The sequence below is a fragment of the Channa argus genome, chromosome 7, assembly GCF_033026475.1.
Source record: "Channa argus isolate prfri chromosome 7, Channa argus male v1.0, whole genome shotgun sequence".
Classification (NCBI taxonomy): Eukaryota; Metazoa; Chordata; class Actinopteri; order Anabantiformes; family Channidae; genus Channa; species Channa argus.
In genome coordinates, this window is record NC_090203.1 from 23,301,545 (window position 1) to 23,325,580 (window position 24,036).

At 38.8% G+C, this 24,036-nt stretch overlaps 1 protein-coding gene across 1 annotated transcript in view; it reads right to left on the reverse strand.

The window, feature by feature from the left end:
• The window catches only part of LOC137130183 (dolichyl-diphosphooligosaccharide--protein glycosyltransferase subunit STT3B-like), a 42,519-nt gene that overhangs the window by 13,971 nt on the left and 4,512 nt on the right, over window positions 1-24,036 (reverse strand). Inside the window, exons 2-4 of the mRNA XM_067510003.1 lie at window positions 3,115-3,223; window positions 2,138-2,425; window positions 914-979 (exon numbers count right to left, since the gene is read on the reverse strand). Of these exons, the coding sequence (XP_067366104.1) occupies window positions 914-979; window positions 2,138-2,425; window positions 3,115-3,223 (463 nt within the window). The remainder of the gene's footprint in view (window positions 1-913; window positions 980-2,137; window positions 2,426-3,114; window positions 3,224-24,036) is intronic.

A 24,036-nucleotide genomic window follows, 5' to 3' on the forward strand; every position in this document is an offset into this window, starting at 1 on the left:
GGACACCTGTCAGTGGTCGAAAGTAAAGAGTAGCTTAAATCTAAAAATTATAATTATTAGCTGATTATTTCTATTTGATTATAAAAAGAGACTGGTAAGACACTAAAAGGAACTAAACAACAACTGTTTATATAATTTTAACGTGTACGGTTGATGACCTTTGATACAGTTGCATAGCATATAGGACGACCTAATGAATAATTCTAGTCTAGAATTCTAGGCCAGGGTTGTACATGATGCAGATCATTTGGAAATGACTTCCATTAGCCACATTCAACTTTTTTTACTTTTCCTTCAACCTACATGGTTGAAGGTAACAAGATAAACAAATATAGCTCAACAATCTGCCATAACAATCAAATGAGATAAGAAAATAATTGGCATGAATGCAGCTTTTTTTGTCCCCAACGTGATTTTGAGTGGCAGAAACGTTTTCTTTAGTGTTGCTGAAAATGTTGGATCTAAAGAATTATCATTGTTAAACAGCTGCACTTCTCCTGTTTGAGAAAGGGTAAAAGTGAAAAGACATTGGTTTCTAAGAAGTAATCATGCGTTTTCCTCTGTATCCTTTTCTAGGCCAGTTACAATAGTTATTCGGTTAAAAGAAATTATAATAAAGCTTAATATTACAAAGCATCCTCTAGCTGAGGAGCTCAGACTAAATGCCATTAACTACCAACCTAGTATTTGAAATATTTCAAAGAATAGTTCAGATTCCCATAGCTACAAAAACCTGAATATTTTGTTAAAGTAGAACCAAAGATGTATGAAGCGGAAGTTTTTCTAGCTTGACTTTCTGTTATGAAGGGCTTGATTTGTATTTATTTTTGTGTTAGCAGTTGGTTAGGGTTGAAATCAGATAAATTTATAAATGCAGGTGATATTTTCTCAGCTCATTTTTGTGTGTTCTCACCATGTAGAAATAGGACAGGCAGCATCCAATGGCCCAGAACACCGACCCAGTCTTCACTGACTTCACCTGTAGTTTATATAAGATAGCATTCAAATTAAAACAGGTCATGGACAGACACACACACACAAACACACACACAATATGCACACATAGGAACAGACAGACAGAAAGACAGACACACACACACACACACACCATACGCACGCACACACACACGCACACATACACACACACACACACACCTGCATCAGATGCTTGTATTAAGCTGAGCTGCTGTGGTCACTATTTTTCCTTCAGGATTTAGCTGTGTTGCTGCTAAACCAACTAAATGAATTATTCATTATTATGTTTCCCTCTTTAATAACCTGCACAAACCAGAGCACCATGTCCAACATACTGTATCTTCAGATCCCTAACTGCAGAGAACAGCAGCTGCTAATGAGGGCCTAACAAGGCTAACATGGCCTGGCTTCACAGAGACACGGGCGGGGAGGCACCACTACTGATAGATATGCAGATACTAGATGAGGCAGAGAGCTAATGATTTATCATTTAATACAGATTTGAAACTGTGACACAACTGTCAAACTAACTACTATAGACAAACTATCATAATTGTAAATTATATCCTCAGTTATAACACTTGATTGTGAATCTTTTGCAGCCACTGATACCTAAAGTTTGGAACCCATAGACATCACCAGATGCTGGGTTTCTTCCCCGAGGATCCTCTGAGAGATCTTTACTGCAGCTGCTTTCACTTCTGTTTAATTTGAGGAGTGTTTTGCTTTCAGCAAGTGAAATTAAACTCTGGTGGATCCAGGTCAGGTGACTGGCTTGGCCATTAAAAAAAGTCTTGCTTTGCTTTTAGCTGAATCCAAACAAATAGTCCAGCCCTAAAACCCTTCAGAATTCATTCTGCTGTTCTTTTGCCAGCAGTCACATGATCAATAAATACAAGAGAAAATGTTTCTTTGGCAGCCAACTGTGGTGAAAGGGTCTTTTTCACCAGGGAACACATTCTTCTTTCTTAAAAAAACATCAGCATTAAATTCAAAGTTAGTTGCTCCAACAGCCACTACAGTGTTACACTACAGTGTCTGTGTTTACTATTTAACTTTATCCTCAACTTCTAACAAAAAGCCGCCAATAAAAACAGCGGGAAAATGGTTATAAATAGCTGCATAATGGAGTGGAAAACTAATGAAGTATGTATAAGCATACCCAGAGGTAGAAGGTGAACTGCAGGGCAAAGATGGCAATGCCTTCGTTGTCAAAGGAGCCAGCCACAGACCGTGAGATGTAGCCAGGAACAATGGCGATGAAGCAAGCTGCAAGCAGCCCTGCACCCTGGTTCCACAGCTCCCTTGTCAGCAGAAAGGTGGAGATGGATGTCAGGCCGCTGAATACTGGGGCCAGGAAAACACACACGTCCCGGATGTGGACAGTGATGTGCAGCAAATTAAGCACATAGTGGATGAGGCCTGCTGTGACCATCAGTCCTGGATACACCTGAAAGGGGAAGGGGGGGGGAGTGTTATTAATAAAGTCTGAACACAGTCTGTCCTGCATATAATACTATGTATCTGATGTGATGAGCTGCTGAGAGCTCTGAAGAACTCTAAATGCTGATTCCTGCATGTTTTCACTGCTGTGGCTGCAAAATGCCATAATTAACAGTTTAAATGTCCAATTTAACAGTATTTGGAACAAATCTGAGTTGTGGTATGTCAATGAAGAAGAGAAACGTGGAAGGTGTTCAGAGGAAGTTACACTATATTGCCAAAAGTATTCGCTCACCTGCCTTTAGACCCATATGAACTTTAGTGACATCCCATTCTTAATCCATAGGGTTTAATATGACGTCGGCCCAAACTTTGCGGCTATAACAGCTTGAACTCTTCTGGGAAATCTTTCCACCAGGTTTAGGAGTGTGTTTATGAAATACATAATACACAGTGCTCGCAGTCTTCGCTCTAATTCATCCCAACGGTTTTCTAACGAGTTGAGGTCAGGACTCTATGCAGGCCAGTCAAGTTCTTCCACACCAAACTCATTCATCCATGTCTTTATGAACCTTAGTTTGTGCACCTCAATTCATTTATTTGGATGGGTGAGCGAATACTTTTGGCAATATAGTGTATATCTAAAAAAATGTCCCCCACAATCAGCCCTAACCGCTTAGCATTAGAACAACGTACCGTGCCCCCCACTATCCTGCCCAGAGGGTACCAGGCTCGTTCATCAAACCAGTTGAGGAACTCATAGAAGCCATTTGTGGAGAGGTAGTGGGTTGACCTGTAGTTGAACCTGGAACATTGAGAAATAAACAGAGTGAGGGCTGTTAGACAGGGTACTGAAAAAAAGAGTAAGCTACAAAAAAAATAAAAATAAAAAATAGAAAAAACAAAACAAAGATTATTGATGCCTCATTGAATCAGATATCCTGAGTGCAAATGTGTCATAACTCACTATAATTAAGTTTCATGGTGTAGTTTTAAGCTTCAAACGAACGCATTTAGCCATTTGGGCTGACTTGTTAAGGCTGGTGTGAAACCAGTCATAGAACATCTAAAACAGGGCATGTAAAAAATTAAGTTAAAAGAAATGTAATAGAGTAAACAAGAAATGGCCCAGGACATAAAGTCATCAACTTCTTAGGAACCTTGACGCATTTGCATTTACAGCTTTTTATACGACAGATAAACAGAGAGGAGAGAGAGAGAGAGACAGAGAGAGAGAGAGAGAGAGAGAGAGAGAGACAGACAGAGAGAGAGAGAGAGAGAAAAAATTAAGAGTAGTTTATTAAGATTAGTAAAAAACTACTTTATTAGGTATTTGTATCAATTATGGAGTATCTGCACTGAGTGTCAAAAAAATGGGAGGAACTTTTGCGAAATAAATTGCATGTTAAACTGCAACATTGCTCTTAACAAAATAAATAAAAATCGCAATTCTATTTTTTGCTAAATTGCTCAGCTCTTAAATATAGATGTGATGTGGTCTGTGTAATGCCTGAGTTTAAGGTGATATTTACAAAATGAACAATAAATTGGAAAACTGAAGAAATAATCTAATGAGGAAAACACAAACAAATGTGTTTATTTAATCTACTACAATCTTTATAAAAGTTGCAATGCGTAATACATATATACTTGATTATATTACCTACATTTGTGCACTTTTGGCTGTGAAAACACAAATACATCTCTAAACACATCAACCAGATCAAAGGTCTGCTGACCTTATTTGGGTTAGGGTGTAAAAAAAAAAAGTACAAACAGTGCACTGTAAGCAGTTTCAGCAAGTAATTTGACAACAAACGAGCTTAAGCTGGTACTATTTATAATATTTATTAGAATTTAAAAGTCTCAGCAAGAAACTTCACGATGTTAACTGTGAACAAGATTTGATTTCATGTGTCACAACACAAGTAAAAGCATGGAAAATGATTTCAAAGTTGCAAAACTACAGAAGTGATGAAATACAGGAAGTGCATCATAACTTCTACCAGCAAAGACTGAGGCTGAAGTTATAACAGCATAAAAAGAGCTGAGACACAGAGATGCCCTGAAAATCACTGGCGACATCAGTGCTGTAGCCTGCAATCAGCTGCCAGCTTTAGATGTGACAAGAGATGTTGTAAATTGCTGCTATTACAGCTGCTATTGCTATTACAGTAGATAGAGTTCTGCCACTGTATAAAAGCTGCATTGCCCCCTGCCTGTATTGAGACATTACAACTAATCTGCTTGCCCCCTTGGATGGTATGTTATGGTTTTTGCCAACCCTGTCTTCACTGAATGTCCGTAATGCGATCTCTCTCTAAATCATCTTTGATTTACATACAGTGGTACTGAAGTCTGTTTTCTCACCAACAAGCATAATGCATACAAACTGGACAAGAGCAGATTTAATTTTGAACTTTGATTAATTTGGAATTAATGTTATTGGACAGCTGACCTGGAATTATGTCAGTGTGTTGGGGCTAGTGGCTCAGTGGTAGAGCATTGGGCAGAAGGGTTTGAATCCCACCTCACTTTGTGTGGCCCCGCCCAGCCACCTAGGGTGACCCTGGTGCTGGTCTCAGAGGCTGGCAGGCAGTCATTTCATGCCAAATACTGTGGTTAACCGCCTGAAGGGACAAGCCGAGAGCCATTGATCTTAAGGTATTTCAGCACTGGACTTGTGTAAATACACAGACACTCGGTGGATGACAATTAGACAAATAATCACTAATACCTGAAGGGCTATACAGTGCATATATAGACACATAGAGCAGAATAAAACACCCATGCTCTTAACTTGTGCAGCAGCAAACAGCATGACGTTACAAGGTAAAGTAGCATCTCTTCTTAAGTTTAACCTGTGCTGTCAGTTGATGACTTATGGACACAGGTATTTTCACTGTATGAGTAGACTCATTCAGCATTTTCACTAGCTGCCATTTATCATTGGATTTAGTTACCAGACTTGAGAACCACCACTCTACTTTATCAAAACGCAGTATTTATTTATTTTTTGTCCTTTCGGCTTTTGCCGTGAGTTCGGGGTCGCCACAGTGGATCATTGTCCACATGTTGATTTGGCACAGTATTTACACCGGATGCCCTTCCTGACGCAACCCTCCCCAATTTCTACCGTGCTTGGACAGTATATGAATAGTGATTCTGCATTTCAACATTACAATCAAGAATGAAGACTGTGCATGCATCTGATAGTTACCATAACATTCTGAAACCACCAATTAGATAGCATGGCCACTTTATTTTGTTTCTGAAGCATGTTTGTTTCATATTAATGTTTGCATATCAATACATTATTTATCGAGCTTAGCTCAAATCATTTGTCAAAATGAGCATATTAAAAACAAAATCGAATTTCTCAGTTTGAAGATCTGATTTGTTGTCTTGTTGTCTAGCAATTAATTTACTAATACTGTATGAATAATACACATCTAGCTGGGTACTTGCAGCACATCTTACTATTGTGATATTGTATCTGTAAGCCCAGTAAAAGTACCTGAATCACTTTTTTATGTTTAGTATATCGTTACAACCCAGCTCAGCTAGGGCGAAAGGAAACCTACATAATACCAGACAGAATTAGAATAGAATTTATTGCTTTGATAGATCATTCAGTATACACAGAAAAAGGGGTGTAATGGGGGACAATTGAGATATTAAAATGTAAACATTGATCTCATGTTAAAAATACACAGTACCAAATAAATAATCCAGAGCCAGAAAGTCTCTGCTTAAAAAACAAGAGCAAAACACTCAGCCGGGATAGGAGGTTTCTGGATTCCAAAAAGGCATCTTGAATGATGGATTGTTAGACACCCCAGTCTGTGGGAAGTGCAAATCAACAATAAGTTTAGCACTGTCACTTCCTTTATCCTGTAGATTGTGCAACAGTAGAGAGAACACTACTACAGTTACTTTGCTAATGTTAGACCTGAAATGAGAAACCCAAGGATTCATCTCAGCTAAAGCTGTGTGAGTCAAGGAATGAATAAAAACGGGCAATAAAAAAAAAGAACATAATGTTTTAAACTGTAGCAAGACCAAGGTTTAAAGCACAAACAGGCAACCAGAGCTGATGTAGAGTATAACCACACTGGGATGTTTAACTGTATCTATCGCTTCACCGCTGTCTAATAACTGGTAATTACACTAACAGTTAGCTTAAATTATGAATGGTCGTCAGGAGACATGTTCATATTACAGGTATCAAAACAGGCTAAAAAGTTATTAGAGACCACCCCCCTGAGAAGACTGAGCGGTGTACTGTCGGTTCATGCTACAATTGTGAGGCGGGTGCCAACTGAAGATGTGAACATAAAGATCTGTATAATATTCTATTGTTATCAGCTCTGTCTGATGAGAACCATTCAGATAAGATGCGAAGCACAGGGTCACAGAGAGGGGAAAGGAAGCAGTGGTCAAAGTCAAGTTGTCTTTATTATCCCCGAGAGGGAGCCTGATCCGGCACAGGCAGCCAGGCAGGGGTGAGAAACCTAAAATACACAGAGCTACATACCAGCCTGTCCTCTCTCTTATACACACTGATGTGAACAGGGGTCAGAGGCCAGAGGTAAATAACAGAAAATTACATCAGCCCTTTTGGTTCCCTTATCTGGCAGACCCTGGAGTGTAAACATCTGTGTTGTGTAATTTAGTTCAGAGCCGTATGAGTGCTCAATAAGATGGAAGCAACCAACATGAAAGAAATTAGACTCCTGTCTGCCATCGAAAACCTTCACACCCTTAAAATCCCTTCATCATCTCCAAACTCTACCAGACCCATTTTAAGTAAAACCTAATTTTACAGTCCATGAAAATAGTAGTGTAGTTGGGAGGCAACATTTGCAGTATTCTGGGATATGATGAGAACTCGAGGAGAAGTTTAGGAAGAACAGTACAATAGCAATACATACAATAACAATTAGGGGTGAGGCAACGCATCAACGTAATCGATTGCGTAAATACGCAGAGTAACGTAACGTGTGTCGAGCCTTCATAAATAGGAAGTAAGATGTCTGTATCTGGAATCTATAACGTGCATACTGCGTGTGCCTGGTGGGTGTGCTGCCCCATATGCGCAGTGAAATAGGCACAACTCCCATTTACAGAGTGACTGCAAACTATACACACCTGAAACCGTTATTTAATTGACTACGTCGTTGCTTGATCACAGGGAACATACACCAACAGTTTTTTGCAAACATAATAAAACTTAAAATTTCCCATGTTGCTGAGTATGAACGTTTGCTACATTTTGGGAAAACGTTGTTGCTGTAGTTTATCAATCTTAAATCGGGGTATGTCGTTAGAATTGAGAGATTTTCTGCTTTCAAACAAAGTATAGTCATCGAATTTTGTTCAGGATAGACTGGTGTAATTGTGTCCCACTGGCGACCCAGTGAATAATAACAGGTGGGAAAATAATCTATAGATTAATGTATCGATTAGATTAAAAAAAAAAAAAATCGCTAGGTGCAGCTAGGTCATCACCAGAACAAAAATGGTTGAGCGCATATATCGTAATAATTAAAAATTAAATTAGTATACAAGTATGCATTCTCCCTGATAAATAATTAGGATTTAACGTAATTTCTAATGAAGAAACATGTAAAAGCCAATTGTGCATTAAATATTATGTTGATGAATGGAGTACTTTTGCACATGAATGTACACAAACACACATATATACACACACACACGGAGGTAAAATTTGTAGTGGATAATATAAATAGTAAGGCAGCACCAGATATCATTTCAACATCTTTCAAACTCCACAAAGATGCTGCAGCTGGCAGGTAGGTTTGGGGAGATAGGAGGCAACAGTGTAAATACATAATTAGAGATCATTATTTTATCCTAGAATAAATTTTACTGTAAATTGCTGATGTGTTGCATGCATTATACAGTTAATATTCATGAGGATGAACTTGTTGCAGTGCTACAGAACATGGGTCATGGGTCTGATGGGTCAAAAAAAAAAAAAATCAAAAATAAAAATAAGGCACTAATCCTTTTGTTCATATGCTGAAGTCATCATTAAGTTGCTCCAGGTGGACAGGCCAGCACTAGGCATGGCAGCTGCTGTCACTGGTGAACATGAAGAAAGAAACTGAAACTCAACATGGCATTTTCAAATTGCTTGCAAAAATCCATACCCAACCAAATTCAATACACACACGTAACATTAAAATGTCAAAACTGAGAATTTAGACAATAGAAGTTAAAATTGTGCTTCAAATAAATTAAAAAACTAATCTTAGCCTAAGACCAACTAGTGTCAGTAAGAGTAAAATGGCAGATTAAGCTCACAGATGACCACTTAAAAATGTGGTTAAAATGTTTTTAATATTAACTCAAGACAAGTTAGAACGGAAGAACTCATTAGTTTTTACTAGGATCTGATCCAACCTATAATTTAACAAGTCAAAATTAAGAGTGCACGACCGCGAAATGTTTTAATTTCAGGGCAATCATACATAGAAATAACCTAGTAAGAATTATGCTTTAAAGAACAACAGTAAAGTTTGCACTTGCATTTGTTTTGGGGCAGATGCAGAAAGGAAGTGCTTATCCTGCAGAGTGGTTATTTTGGAGAACTGACAACACAGTGAAAATGCTTTTCCCCTTGATGTGAGACACTATCACACATAGATTAAGCAAATGTGTCCTTCTGGAGTTTCAAAGCAGGTCCTGAAACTGCAATCTAAGAGAGTGGTATGTATGAAAGTGCAGAGAGAATATGGAGTTGCTGCACTATACTGAAAAATGTTTTTACCTTGAATATATATATAAACTGACAAACCAAATATATAAACTTTACCCCTTTATAGTAATATAAGATTTGATTATTAGATACTTTATTAGTTATAATATAATTCTGAGATGACACACACACACACAAAAACACACACAGAATAAATGCTATGCACTATTAGCAACACAACACTACTATAGCCCATTGCAGTAAAGATGATTATTTATTGAGAATTGTGTTAGTTTTTCAACTAGCTGCTCAACACATCTCACTGCCTCAGGAGCAGGTCAGAGATAAAAGACCAATTCTAGATCATTTACCACTGCACATCCATGATGCAAATCTCCGGTTCCATCACATCCCGAACGTGCTCCATTGGTTTAAGATCTGGTGACTGTGGGGGCTACTAGAGTACAGTGTAGTGACTGGTACAAACTGAGGCATGTCACCACACACGACTTCCAATCGGCCTAACAAACACCTGGATATTCCATGAACACTTAAATTCTTCCCCACAGGAAATGTATTTCTATTGTGGCTGAACACATGTGGAGTGAGAAGTGGTAAAGTTGAAGACAAACTGAGAAGATGCCAGTTTACCCTGTAGTCGATCACGTTGTTAAGCCCACATAAACTCATTGTCAGGTTTAGAAACCAGTTGGAAATATTTTTAGCTTGTGACACAGCGTGTTTTCCAAATGGAAGTTACCATCAGAAGATTGGTACACTGTGTTCATAGAGGGATGGACGTGGTTAGCACACCACCACCACCACCTGAAGCATTCTTCTGCTGCTGTAGCCGATCTGCTTTACAGACTAAAATGCTGTGCATGCAGAGATACTGTTTTGCAAACATCGATTTAAAAAAAAAAACAACAACAAAACGGCTTTTTGAGTAAATGTTGCTCTTTTCTCCGTTGACATCTGTATTATGCCCTGTCACTCGGAACAGTAAGAATCCTACAACACCCATAATGCATTGCACTCTGACAGGACCTAGGCCTAACCAAGCAGGGTCAGAGGACAGTCCCAGTACACACAGCTTCTGTTTGTAACAAGTTGTAGTCCACATGATGGTGGTTCAGTTTGTTTTTACAGATGATTTATTATTAGAACAAAAGTTTTTACTTGGCTCTCGTTTGTTCAGAAAAATTTTTTGGCCATAGTGGTGTCGACCTGCATTGCACCGAGCTAAAGAATATCTTAGGTAGTGAAGGGAAGTTTGAAAATGAAGTTTTAACTTCCACTTCAAGCCAAGGGACTTTAAAGGAAGTTTAGTGGAGTTTAGTAGAAGCGATGAGGTGGAGGTAAAAAAATAAAATAAAGAAAATACTGCTGTTGCATCGGTAAAAAGACCAGGACAAGGACCAACCTCTGCTCAGCTCCAGCAGCAAAACGCAGCTGCGTTCAGGTCAGATTTCTGTTGAATCACAGTACCATATTATTTCATATTAGACCAGGGTTATCAGAGCCTATTGTTTCAAGATTCAGTGGCAACATCCCGAACAACAACAGAACCACGCTGCAGCTTCCTGAGCTTCAGCTGGCTCTCAGCTAACCCCCACCCACTCCAGAATCACAGGTAAGTGTGAAAAACACTGTTGTTTAGTCTTATAGTAAACCAAGTTAAATGGCCCAGCCACCTAAACCTATTTTACACTTCCACATTTACACATATTGTTAATGTGAAACATAATTTTTCTATTTATTACAAATGTGGTTCATGCATCATTTTATGTTGCTTTTCATCTGCAATGCATCATACTGTACACAGACAGCTATACGTTATTAAGCCTCAATGATATATATCAATGCTGGGCTCAGTAATAGAAAAATGTCAGTATAATGTAATAAAATTCAACAGATTCACAATGGCCTCAGTGTAAACACTTTCCACAAAGTGCAAATTTTAGGTTGAAGAAGGAGACAGGTCTGTGTTCCTGAGCAAGGTCCTATCAGAAGAAGTGTTTTCGTTTCATGAGATGCAAGTGCAAGAATGAGCTGAAAGGAGGGTTTTTTTTGTTGTTTTTTAATTAAATATAGTGCATAGGAAGGTGCGGAAAAGTTTTGTTTTCAGCAGTTTTTTGAATATCGGGAGTGTGGTTGCTGGGCGTGCAGAGTTCGGTAGCTCATTCCACCATTGTGGGATCACTGAGCTGAGAGTTTAGCGTCTAGCAAGAATTTTGCTAGACGTCTTCTGAGCGGTGGTTGGACCACCAGTCATCGTTTGTCGGCAAAGTGCAGCGGATAGGAGGGATTGTAGACCTGAACAAGGGAGATGAGGGAAGCAGGAGCTGTTGAGTTGACCCCCCTGTAAGCTACAGACAGAGCTTTGAACCTGATGCGGGAAGCTACAGGAAGCCAGTGTAGAGATATGATAAGTAATGTGACATGATCCTTTTTAGGTGCTTAAAAATGAGCCATTCTGCCACATTTTGGATCATCTGCAAGGGTTTGATTGTGCATACCGATAACCCCATTAACAGGGCATTGCAGTAATCCAGATGAGATATGACCAGTGCCTGCACAATGAGTTAGATTGTACATTCAGTTAGGTAGGGTCCGATCTTTCTGTTATCCGTGAAGCTCAGTTGGTTGTCAATGATGACTCCCAGATTTTTGGCTGACTTAGTGGGGACAATTACTGCAGATCCAATGTAGATGCTGATGTTGTGTTGTGTCAAAGGTCTGGCTGGGAAGACAAGAACTTCATTCTTGGAGAGGTTGAGCTGAAGAAATATTTTTTTCATCCAAGCAGAGATGTCAGAGATATCAGAGACGAGCAGAAATGCGTGATGAGACAGTGGAGTCATCCTGTAGAAAGGACTGTGTGTCATCAGCATAGAGGTGATAGGAAAAGCCATGTGAGCGCATGATAGAACCTAGGGATGTAGTATAGATGGAAAAAAGAAGAGGACCAAGAACTCGGCCTTGAGGCACACCAGTAGAAAGGTTATGAGAGTTAGAAACATGCCCCTCCCAGGATACATTGAAGGTTCGTCCCGATAACTAAGACCAAAGCCAGGCTAGAGTTGATCCAGAGATGCCCAAGTCAGAGAGTGTGGACAAGAGGATCTGATGGTTCATAGGATCAAAATCAGATAGCTCAAGTAGGATTAAGACTGACTTGTGACTTTTGTAGCCCAAAGAGAAATCATGTCCATAAGGAGTGCCGTTTCTGTGGAGTGACCACTCTTGAAGCCAGACTGGTTGACAGTGAGGAGGTTGTTCTGGGAAAGAAACTCAGAGTTGATTAAAGTCTGCACGTTCCATGGTCTTGGCCAGAAATGGAAGAAGAAAGACGGGTCTGTAATTCTGCACAAGAGAACGCTTCTTAAGCAGTAATATGGGCCTGCTTGAATGAGGTCAGAGAGGGAAAGGGATCAGATCTAGAGAGCAGATGGTGTGGTAGTGTGGTAGGAGAATGCAAAGGTCTAGGAATAAAGACTGAATGAAGAAGCGATCCAATAGATGCAGAGGAGTGACTAAATTGTTGTCTGTGGTGCAGTTCCAGTTGAGAATGAGGTCCAGGTTGTGACCAGCTTTGTGGGTTAGGGGAGTGGAGACCAGTTTCAGGTCAAACGGGTTTAGAAGAGAAAACACATCAGCCACCTGAGGTTTGTCCAGGTGGATGTTCAGATCTACCACGATGATAAGCAGTGTTGTCTTCAGGGAAGAATGACAAGAGGCAAATAAAATGTTAGCATTGAGTTGCAGATATCTGCTAAAGCAAAGCTAACAGCACAAACTAACGCTAGAAATGCTAGTAAACCTGAAATTGTTAATTACTCATAGCAGCACACAAATGCTGATTTGGCAACTTTACAAAATGTAAGCAGGAAGTTACAACAACAAAGCCATAGTAGTAGTAAATTGTACTTATATGATGCTTGTCTGCAGACTTTAGTAGCTTCAGTTTACTGAGTATGCTTAAGAGTTCCCTTCAATATGTGTCTTAAATCTTTATTGTCCACCCCCCACAGCAAAAGAAGCAACTGGAAAAGGTAACGGTATAATTTGTTGCAACAGAGGAATTACCAAAGAGACACAAGCAGCTGTCCCCAACATGCAGCAGTTCATCTCGAACTGCGACTATGACTTTGGCAGCCTTTACCCTCCTCTGTGCATTCGGCATAACTGTATAGTGCTTCATTGCGGCTCGTGTATTTAGCCCCAAATATCTGACTGTGCTAACACATTATGGAGCTCGCTGTTATCAAAGTACTCAGTAGTAGGAGCTTCAGCTCTATTCCACAGGTGTTTTAAACTCCATTTGAAGAAACTGACTGATCCCGGAGCAAATTTCACGCATTTCTAGACTGCATTCGTCAAATGTACTGCTCTCGTAACAGAAAAGCTTTTAAATGTTTATAATGTCTACTTCAGTTTTCACATTTTTCACTGAGCGATGAGTCAATTTCCTTTCATATCACTGCAGTCTCGGCCCTGAGGCCGACTCCTCTGCAATACCACAATAAAGATCATAAGGTTTATCCTAAATACAGTTGATACTGCAGGTCGTGTATGTGTGTTTGTGTGCTGTAATCCAGACCAATGAAATCTAGCTTCCAGGAATATGGAGTCATCCATGAGAATGCACTGCTGCACTGCTAGGCTCCAGACTATCTAAAAAAATAAACTTGAGCCATTACACAATGTAGTCACGAGATGGTGGTTGGCTGGACTTACTTGTTAACTCTATTCTGATATGAATGTAACCAGGTAAAAAAGAAAAATATGCTTTCTATGTAACTCCTGGCCATAAAAATGTTACAGCCTAAGCAGGTGGCTCCTATACTCACACTACAGGAATGTAGATGGCTGCTGCTGGAAGGACTTTCAAATTAAAAGCAGATCACTGAAACTAACCTAGGGTTGCTGTGTGACAGAGTTTTCAGCTTAGAATAGGGATCTTCCTGCTTCTTCAACAAAGAGTACTTTGTATGTCTAGAGGATGTAAAATGTTTTTCGCCAGAGGGCAGAATCGGGCCTAATCATCCCTGACCAAAACCAGATTTAATTTCTTGTGAACTTCTGCCTATCCATAACACAAGCATATAACAAAAAAATGCAGGTATGTAGATGTGGGTAAATGTGTAAAACCTCAAGTTCCCCCACCGATACTTCCTGGTATTGCTGGAGATTCAAAGCTGCTGCCTTTTTGATATTGCCCAACTGGTCCTTCCTGGGATTGCATCTTGCAAGCAGGGTATGTAAGGCTGCCATAACGAGAATGTGAGCCAAGACTAAATGTGAGTTTATTCTGGACATACTAAATACAATGATGATCATGGTATATAAATGCAACCCCCAACTCCTATCATGCGGACTTGGGGTTGCATTTGCAAGTTGGTTTGAGCAGGATACCCACGCCTCTTGATGAAGGGCAGACAAATGCTAATCCCCCCAGTGTAGCATCATGGACATCTAAGGCCACTGCAGAACTGTTATTGCTCAATTTCATGGGGCTTAATTGCACTCGTTCCTTTGAGAAGCTGGATGCTGACTGCACAGGGCTGAATAACTGGTTAGTCTCATCTGGAATGAACCAGAAAAACTGTTCAGTCTAATCCATGTACCAAAACCAATGTGAACGTGTTGGGTCTAACTGCTAAAAATGATATATCTAGAGTATATTATACTTATAGTAACTAGCACAATTGTAGTTTGTCTTTGTGAGATCTGGAGATTTGCTTCTTAACGTAGAGGTCATAGGCTTATCCGAGGTAGGTGGCAGCCCACAAGATCAAGGAGGCAATATGTTTTGTAGTGGTGGCTTCTGGGGTAAGACTGTCCCATTTGTCATTTGGCTCTCAGGTTCAAAGGAAATTCACAGCCAGCTCTTCATAAAGCTTCTCCCTCAACTAGTGCTTAATGAAACACTTTCTATTTTCACTTACAATTTTTTTTTAAAGTCACCTAGATTTTTAAACGGGGATAAACTAATTATTTTCTAACGCTTTTAAAGTGGCATTTTGCACTACTAATATTTGTAGACTCAACTCTCATTTTCTAGGCATCAGGGCTTAGTATGTAGCTCAAATTTGCATTCATGAACTGTTAACAACTGTATTGAATAAATATTGTTTTTGTAAATTTAGGTTGGATGAACATAAACACACATGTTTTAATGCAGACATATGTAACAGGGACTATAACAATCATCACACAGGTGTGGATGTATGCATTAAAGGTTTAAACTTAGCAATTATAAACGTTAATAAATTAAAGTACACAAGAATTGATATTACTAAAATCAGCAACTTCTGGAAGCCACCAACCTAAGTTGTTAATTTGTGGGGGGAAATCCCAATGAAAAGCCGATGTCAGTGCTTAAAGCTTTCATTATAAAAGAAAGGTAGTATTTCCAAATTACACTGGATGTCTTTACTGACCTACAGGTCATTCTTCTGTGCTAACACGGGTCACCAGCATCCAATCAGCAGCACTGAACAATTTCAAAAAACATAGATGTTGAAACTGAGACATTTTACTTTTTTATGAAAAGGATTAGCTCATTTTGAATTTGATGGCAGCAACACTTCTGAAAAATAAACAGGGTGATGTTTACCATTGTGTAGCATCCCCTCTTCATTTAACAACCATGTGTACATTTCTAGGAAGTAAGGAGACCAGCTGCTAAGGTTTTAGGAGAGGAATGTTTCCCATTCTTGTCTGATGTTAGATTCTAGCTGCTTAACAGTCCTGAGCCTTTGTTGTCCTATTTTTTTGTTTTATGAGGCACCAAATGTTTTCAATTGATGTTTTTGTTCCACAGTTTTCAGACACAGATTTTCGCGGATTGATGAACCTTTGCCCATCTCTACATTCGAGAGGCTCTGCCTCTGTGAAATGATTTTTTAATACCCAGTCATGCTACTGACCTGTTTTCAAATAACCTAATTAGTTATCAAATGCTCCTCCATTAGTTTTTTTTAATTTACAGCAATTACTTTTCCAGGCTTTAGTTGCTCCTGTTCCAAATTGCTGAGGAGTCTAAATTGCGGTTTGTGCCGAGTTCCAGTTTATAATAGTTTTATTAGTTCTTTTTATTTAGATATCTTTATTTATTTCTTTTTCTTAGAGTCTTTGTTCTAACTTCTTCAATTGGTATCTTCTATTGGTAATTAGAAATTACCAACTAAGAGTTATGTGTTGCACAAGATATTATGTAGCGCATTTGCATAAAACTTCTATCATCCTCTTGCCACTGGCCTGAAAAAGGTTTTAGGGGTAACACTGAGTGCTAATAACATGCTCATTACAAACTGAGAACTAATTTAGAATCAACATCTCTAGGAACTCAGCCACTTGCTAATTTTCAGTTGCAAATGCTCCGAGGCCATGAGACAGAGATGACATATGGTGGGTGTGCAGAGACAAGATCACATCAAAGAGGAACACTGCAATAATAACAGTTATGCTTCAACAAATAATTATGAGTCGATTAAACCAGATGACCAAATGGTGGATTTGTTTGTGAGGTCATTGCATGTCTTTCTAGCATCCTCCAGAACACTCAAACCAAACATCGCAGCCATCCACGGCTCCCCACACTCAAATAGGATAAAATACTCCTACAGCTCTTTTAAAAGCTCCACATGATACTGAACCAAACGGCCTGAATCTGATTCTGAGTAAATTGCTTAATCTACAAAACCCGTCTGTGAATGTCTGCCCATTAAAATCAAATAAATCTTAATCATTTGTGAGTTTGTTTGCCCCTGTTTGAACTTGACTTGAAAAAGTAACAGCCCTAATAACTCACATCTACATGTATCGTGAAACCCTAATTTCAAGATTAAAACTCTGACACCTAAAAAAAAAGAGCCATAGAGTAATATATTCAGGGCAGCCTGTTATTTATTTGTTTCAATGATCAATAAATCCTTAAATTTTTGAGTTGTAGCCCTTACTAACAGGATCTCAATGACTGGGAAAGGAAGCATGAAATGGTGAAGAATAAGGAAAAATATAAAATACAGGGAGAGGATGGGAGGAGGAAGAATTATAGGAATGAGGAGAAATGAGTGAAGTGTGGTGCAAATTATAATGTTATGTAACACAATACAAACAGACCGCTTTGTCTTTTTTCTCAGTTATACAACTGGGACAAAGTATGGCTAAGCCTAATGAATATTTATCAGCAACAGAGACTGTTCGGTGTTACAACAAAAGGCAAGATTGTTCATTTCTAGTCGGAGGTATGTTTAAAACTTATCATGTGGATCTTAAAAAGGAAATGTGGGTGAAACCTAAAACCTTGCTGCAAAGCCTCCAAACAAACTTGCAAGCAAGCATAGTGTATATTAGCATGCCACCATATTGGTGTGCTATTATTTAATGACAGTCGCACCAGTACGTACACATTAGACATTCAAATTTGAATAACTGCCTTTTGCAAGGGAGGAAGATAAACCAAATATTTTTGAGTGAAGGTCATTAATTCGACAGAAATACAAAACAAATTTGTCTGAACTTACTGCTGTAATGGCTGCTTTACTCTACATCCCAGTCCTCCTCCTATTCTTTTATATCCACTAAACAGGGGGGCGTGTAAAGTGTATAGGGTGTATAAAGAGTACAAAGTCTAGACTAAGAGAACTAGACTAGTAAAAGGTAAAACCCCTACCTGCATTTTTAAGATGTTCGCATAAAGACAGAATTGAACATAAAGAACAGACTGCATCTAGCCAGCACCTCTGGGATGTGAATAAAAATAAAGATCACATAAACTAAATGTGTTAGCGGTATGAAGGCACACTGCTAAAATGGCAATGCTTTAAAACCCGTATACTTCACACTGTGGAAAGAGTGTGAACAGACTGATGCCACAAACTGTTGTGGTACCAAGTCCCTGCAACACTTCAACTGTGTGTCTTGAGACATCCAGGATGGGCTATAACCTGTGCTTACATATGCTGCCCTCTAAAAGTATTGGAACTGTGAGGCCAATTCCTTTAATTTGTATTGTAGACTGAAAACATTTGGGTTTGAAATCAAAAGAGATCTACATTTCTGCTTGTATTTACATCTGGATCAGATGCACAACTTTGAACCTACCCATTTTTAATTGCATTTATATTTAAGAGGTGTAGCCAACATAAAAACCATGTCTACCAAGTCAATGGGTTAAAAAAAAAGCAATTGTGAAGCTATTGAACAATCTACTGTTCGCAGAAGGCTTTATGAACAAAAGTACAGAGATTACACCAGAAGATGCAAACCTCTCATTAGCAAGAAGAATAGGAAGGCCAGGCTGGAATTTGACAAAAAGTGTAGAGATGAGCCTAAAAAGGTAAACTGGACTGATGAGACAAAGACGAACCTTAACCAAAGTGATGGAATGATTAAAGTCATGAGAAGAGAAAAATAAAAAATAAAAAATCCTGATCCCAAACATCCAACCTTATCTGTGAAACCCAGTGGAGGTAATGTCATGGCTTGGGCTGCATGGCTTCTGCTGAGACAGGCTCATCAACCTTTATTGATAAAGTAACGCATGATGGCAGCAGCGAAATGAACCCAGGAGTGTATAGAAACATTTTGTCTGGCTATTGCAAGAACGATGTAACCGAACCGTTTGGGAGATCCTTCATCATGCAGCAAGATAGTGACACAAAACACACTGTCGAAACAACAAAGAAGCTCATCTGGGGCAAGAAGTGGAAGGTTTGTGGCAGTGGCAGTGCAAAACATAGCAGACCAAGCCTTTCAATCAAACCTAAGTCATGAAATGAACCAGAAATATGTTACTGCAGTTTGCAAGGATCTTGAAGGAGCATTCAGCTGTTTAGTTTAACAATTTAATATCACAAAAAAAAAAACTCAGACTAATCTAAAAAATAAAAATACAATGGGTCAAAATCAAATCAATAGATACTGACATACATTAACTCCCAGGCACGAATCACAAGCCTTCTAAACATTCACTTTCATACCCTCTTTTCAAATTATATAAACTCTCCTTTCATGTGTTAAGTTGGTACAAGGCTCCTTTAAACAGAACAGGAAGCCTTAAATGCTTGGGCAACAAAGCGTGGCCTGTGTTTATGATGATCAAATATAACACTGATGAAACTGAAAAGACAGGTTTACTCATTAAAGAAACCACATTGGTTAAACCAAGACGGAGCAGCTAAAAAGGATCAAATGGTCCTTTTTAGCACCTTTCTAGTGTTTTTCTACCATAACTGACAAAAAGCTTTAAAAACTGCCTCTAATTCACGAGTTCACATCCACCAGCAAGGCCAGATCAACACACCACCATGCAATGACAAATGTCCCACAGAGAAGATAAGGAAAGTCAATTAGCTGCTGACAGGGGAGAACACAGTCAAGCAAGGTAAGAATAGTGAGCTCAAAAAGGTGAGGCGTTCAGGTTTGTGGCTGTGTACATCCTTATTACAGTGCTGGAGCCGTCTGCATGGTCCTTCAGTGATAGAGTCAACTAATAACTGGTTGTTGACTCTCGATAAAGTCTACAATATCATCTATTCATCACTAGATGGTGATTAGCTATTTGCTAATTTTCATTATGTAAACTGATACTCGTCCTGGAACTGTACACACTAAGTACACAATGTCGCTGCTGAAATTGAGGGTTCACGCAAAGATGTTACCAGTGTCAGACTGGGACATGAAAGCAGCTCTGGAGTTTGTTTTGCTTCCAAAACGATAATTACCCACATTATCCCCGACAACCAATTTTGCTTACTAAAAATAATAATAACATTTTAAAAAAGAAGAGATGACTTACCAGTTTATTGTGAGAAACGATTCTTGGTTTGTTGGCCTGGCCTCTGTCTTACTTCTTCCCTCTCCTGCCTGGCTACCTGTGTTCTACTACTACTACTGCTGCTGCTGCTGCTGGCATTACTCCTACTAAATAACACACTTGAATTATTAATCTTATTATCTCCTGGCCACCCTTGCAAAATGCAAAATGTTGTGTAAATTTACACGATTTACATGTATTTGTTTGCATGAGTTGGAGCCAACTATAATGCAGTACCAGTTCACACAAGGTGGGGAATTTAACTCACAATGCACATTGGTTTAGTTGCAATACTAATATATTTTTAGCATTATGGTCAGTAGACTTGACAAATATTTATGCTAAGTCCTAATTTCCAGTGCCATAGAGAGGATACTAGAGAGGATACTAGAGAGGATACTGTAGGCTTATGTGCGTCGTCTGTTCCCTAAAGGCAACCTACTACATATAATGCAGCATATATCAAGATTAAAGCTGGCCCTAGCATGTGAGAGTTGTGAGCAGCTTCTCTAATTTAAAAAAAATTGTGTTCACTTTAAACGGGATCTGAATTTAAAGATGATTAATCTTTTAGCCTGAGGAACATCCATTAAATGTTTTCTCTGACATAGGCTCCTCTGCTACGAAATCTACACACAAATCATGGATTGAGTAGCAGGTTTTGCAAAGACCCTATCAAACACACAAAGCTAGAAAATGAAAATGACTAAACAAACGACAAAACACCAAAAAAGAAACACCAAAAAAAAAAAAGTGCTTTGCATGGCTGTTTCATCATCACATCTGTCAGATTGTTTATATGGTACTGGCATTTTGGGGAGAAAGAATCTAGGTCTAGGGTTAATATCCTGCACAAAAAATCCTACAGCATTTCCCAGTTGTTCTTGCAGATATGCACGTGCCCCTCACACACACCCACACACAAACACACACCTCAGTAGAGTTATAAGGACAATCGCTGAGAAAGCAGTCCCTTACTATTCCCTAGGCCCTCTATTCTAATTCTGAAACCAAGGGGACACTAAGTGTGTTATACAGTGTTTGATTAATCACTGCTCTAACAGCAGCCAAAACACAGAGCTAATAGTCCAATGTTCACACAGATATTTGATAAACTTGAACTAAACTGGAACTTGATAAACTGTGATAAGTGCATCTACAACCTCTGACTGCAGTTTTATCATTAACTGGTGGTGACTAACAGAAAAAAGGCAGCTCAACTCTTATTCCACATAAACTAAATATGATAGACAGCTCAATGCAGCAACACAAAATAAAACTGAAAAGAAGCTTGTGAAGGCCAGTGACAAATCTGACCCGGTCATTGCTCTATGATTACATGAATAATAGCATTAAACTGTGTATGAACAAAGACTCTGGACTTGAGTATTTTTAGAGAGACTTGTGCACCAATGCAAAATAAGGGTCCAACATTACTGCATCTCTTTTCAAACTGTAAATATTTAACATTAAGCATTCAGTGTGTATAATGTGCAGGGGCAAACTGACTTAACGACATTAAGAAAAAAATTCAATGAGTTCTGTTAGCAAAAATTAAAGGCGACGTTGTAAGTAAAATGTACAATTATGAGTGCAAATTTCTTTACATTTCTTTTAGCAAATGTTAAATCTGCATTTACGTCACAGTTTCAGTCATAACAATTTACACTGCGTAACGAGCTAGAAGACGTTTGACCAAGGTAATCAGCAGAGGGTAGGGCAGGGATAGTTGGAAGACAAGCAGGACCGCTGCTCTCAAGTGGCTGGATTAAGTACCCTTGCTTTAAGTTAAAGAGCAGAGGGAGTGGAAATCACCAATCAAGAAAATATTCAGAGTTTATATCAATTATTGTGAATATAATGGACAGCTGGCAAAACCCCTAACCTGAAGTATAGGATATGGTATTTCAAAACAAATCAAACTAAACAGTTAATCATACTCAGCAGGAAACACAGTGTGATGCTGTTTTCACATACCATATGAACGCCGGAAAATGTTGACAATCTGCACACACCACAAGATTTCAGAAGCGTTTTCACATGGGGAGAAACTCCTCTTGATTTTGTCTGACTGACTGACTTACTCGATATTTGTTCTTTTACATGCAGCTCCCCTGGATAATGTCTCCAGCAGACCTTTAAAGGAGGATTGCAGAGCAAGTATAAACAGTGCAATATAACACACAAATACAGCAAAGAGCTCTCAGTAAAAATAAGTAGTTTATTTTTCCTCGAAGATAAAGACAACTATCTCTTATTATACTAGTGTTTCACAGTGGACATAAAACAGATGCAGAGATTTCTAGATTCTATCATCTTTCAGGCGACATGTGAAAGCTTACCGGAGAAAAGCTGTGTGTAATGTTTTACACAGATACTGTGAAAGCATAACATGTAGCAGCACAAATGCATTGCAAACACAATAAAAGTCGCACCCTTATTGAGTGAAGTGTGATATATGTTAAATGCGACATTCTGAGATCCATTATATATGGATTAATTGAAGTCATTGCAAATGATTGTTTGATTGTGTACAGAAATTTCTATTTTTTGGACAGATTAGGCTGAAAACCAAAAGTCACAATAAGGAAAAATGACATTTATTTTGCAGTAAATAACATATCTGTTCTGAATGTGTAGTAAGTGAAACCACACAGGGTCACAGCCAGGCACTGGGTCTGTGAGTGCATAAGCCCATCTGGCCTTCACCTTTTTGCTTGTTTGGAACCAAGAGGACATTTTGCTCTTCTGTGCAGAGGAAGTAGGGCGGCTTGATTGATATTGATTATTTTTATGCATAATATTTTTATTTTTTTTTCAATATTGGGATTGGAGGGAGTCTCATGTTATTGATGTTTTTTCCTGATGCACCCATTGCACTTTCAGATCTTCAGATCTAAATTTTCCCAGCCGTAGCAGAGCAGGTTTATCTTGCCGTTTGTTATAAAGGTGTGTGTTGAGTCCAAGACCCGGGACCAGCTTTTGGGGGAAGTAAAGTCTGTTTTTACAATACATAAACATATTTTCTTACCTTAATCTAAGCCAACCTCAAGATAAACAGTTGCCACTGACTACTCCCTAGACTCGGGATCTAACATTTACTGTAATGTCTGTAGTGTCTAATACCCTGATTTCTCATCCCACTGACTGGATAAAACACAATAAAAGTAGCGCCCACACATTTTTTGCTGTGCTTCTTAAAAATAAGCCTTAATGTGATACACTTTGCAGTTGTTTTACGCTTTTGGCTCTTCTTTTATGGCCTGAATGTGTGACAGGATGCTAACCGGCTTTGGTAGCAGGTGAACCATCTTGTGTAGAACCTTTGGAATAACTTAACATGCCACAGCCTGGATACATTCGTAGTTTTTAGTGAGGGGTATAAACACATGGATATAAACAAAAGAGGTAACCCGGACAAACACAAAGCAGAGGGAACACTGCAAATTGAAAAAGGGGCACAATAATCTTTTGATTTATACTATTTTGTCTACATCATCATCATTATCATTGGGAGCCATGATCATAATTCAAGTAATTGCACAGCACTAAGTGAAAGTCCTGGTGTTTGGTGGAGTCACCAAAGAATCAGGCTTCTGTATTTGTTGACAAGTCAGCTGAAGAAAGTAGTAAGCTGCCAGCCAGTTGTGTGCTGATGCATAAACTGATTCCCACAATAGTGGTAATGACTAACATAACTAACCATTGCTAGGATTCTGAGAAGTTTACCCTGCACGGTTATTATCTGATGTAAAATAATCCTTACTAAACATGACTGAATCAATTCTGGACTGTGTGAATCAACACTGACATCAATGCTAATTTCTAGCCCTACTGACAAGATGAGATGATGAACCAGTAACAAAAGTGAAATGAATCAAATATAGAGAGGCAGCCAGTGTAAATGAATCCGACAGGCAAAAATAAAGATCTGCTTTCCTATTCTGTTTTAAGCTGGTACTCTTCATCTCTCATCCGAAGTCTCCCTCCCTTTTCATTTTAAATCTTTAAACCCACCTTTATCCCTCAAGAAAATACAAAGAAAGAACTAGATATACTAAAACAG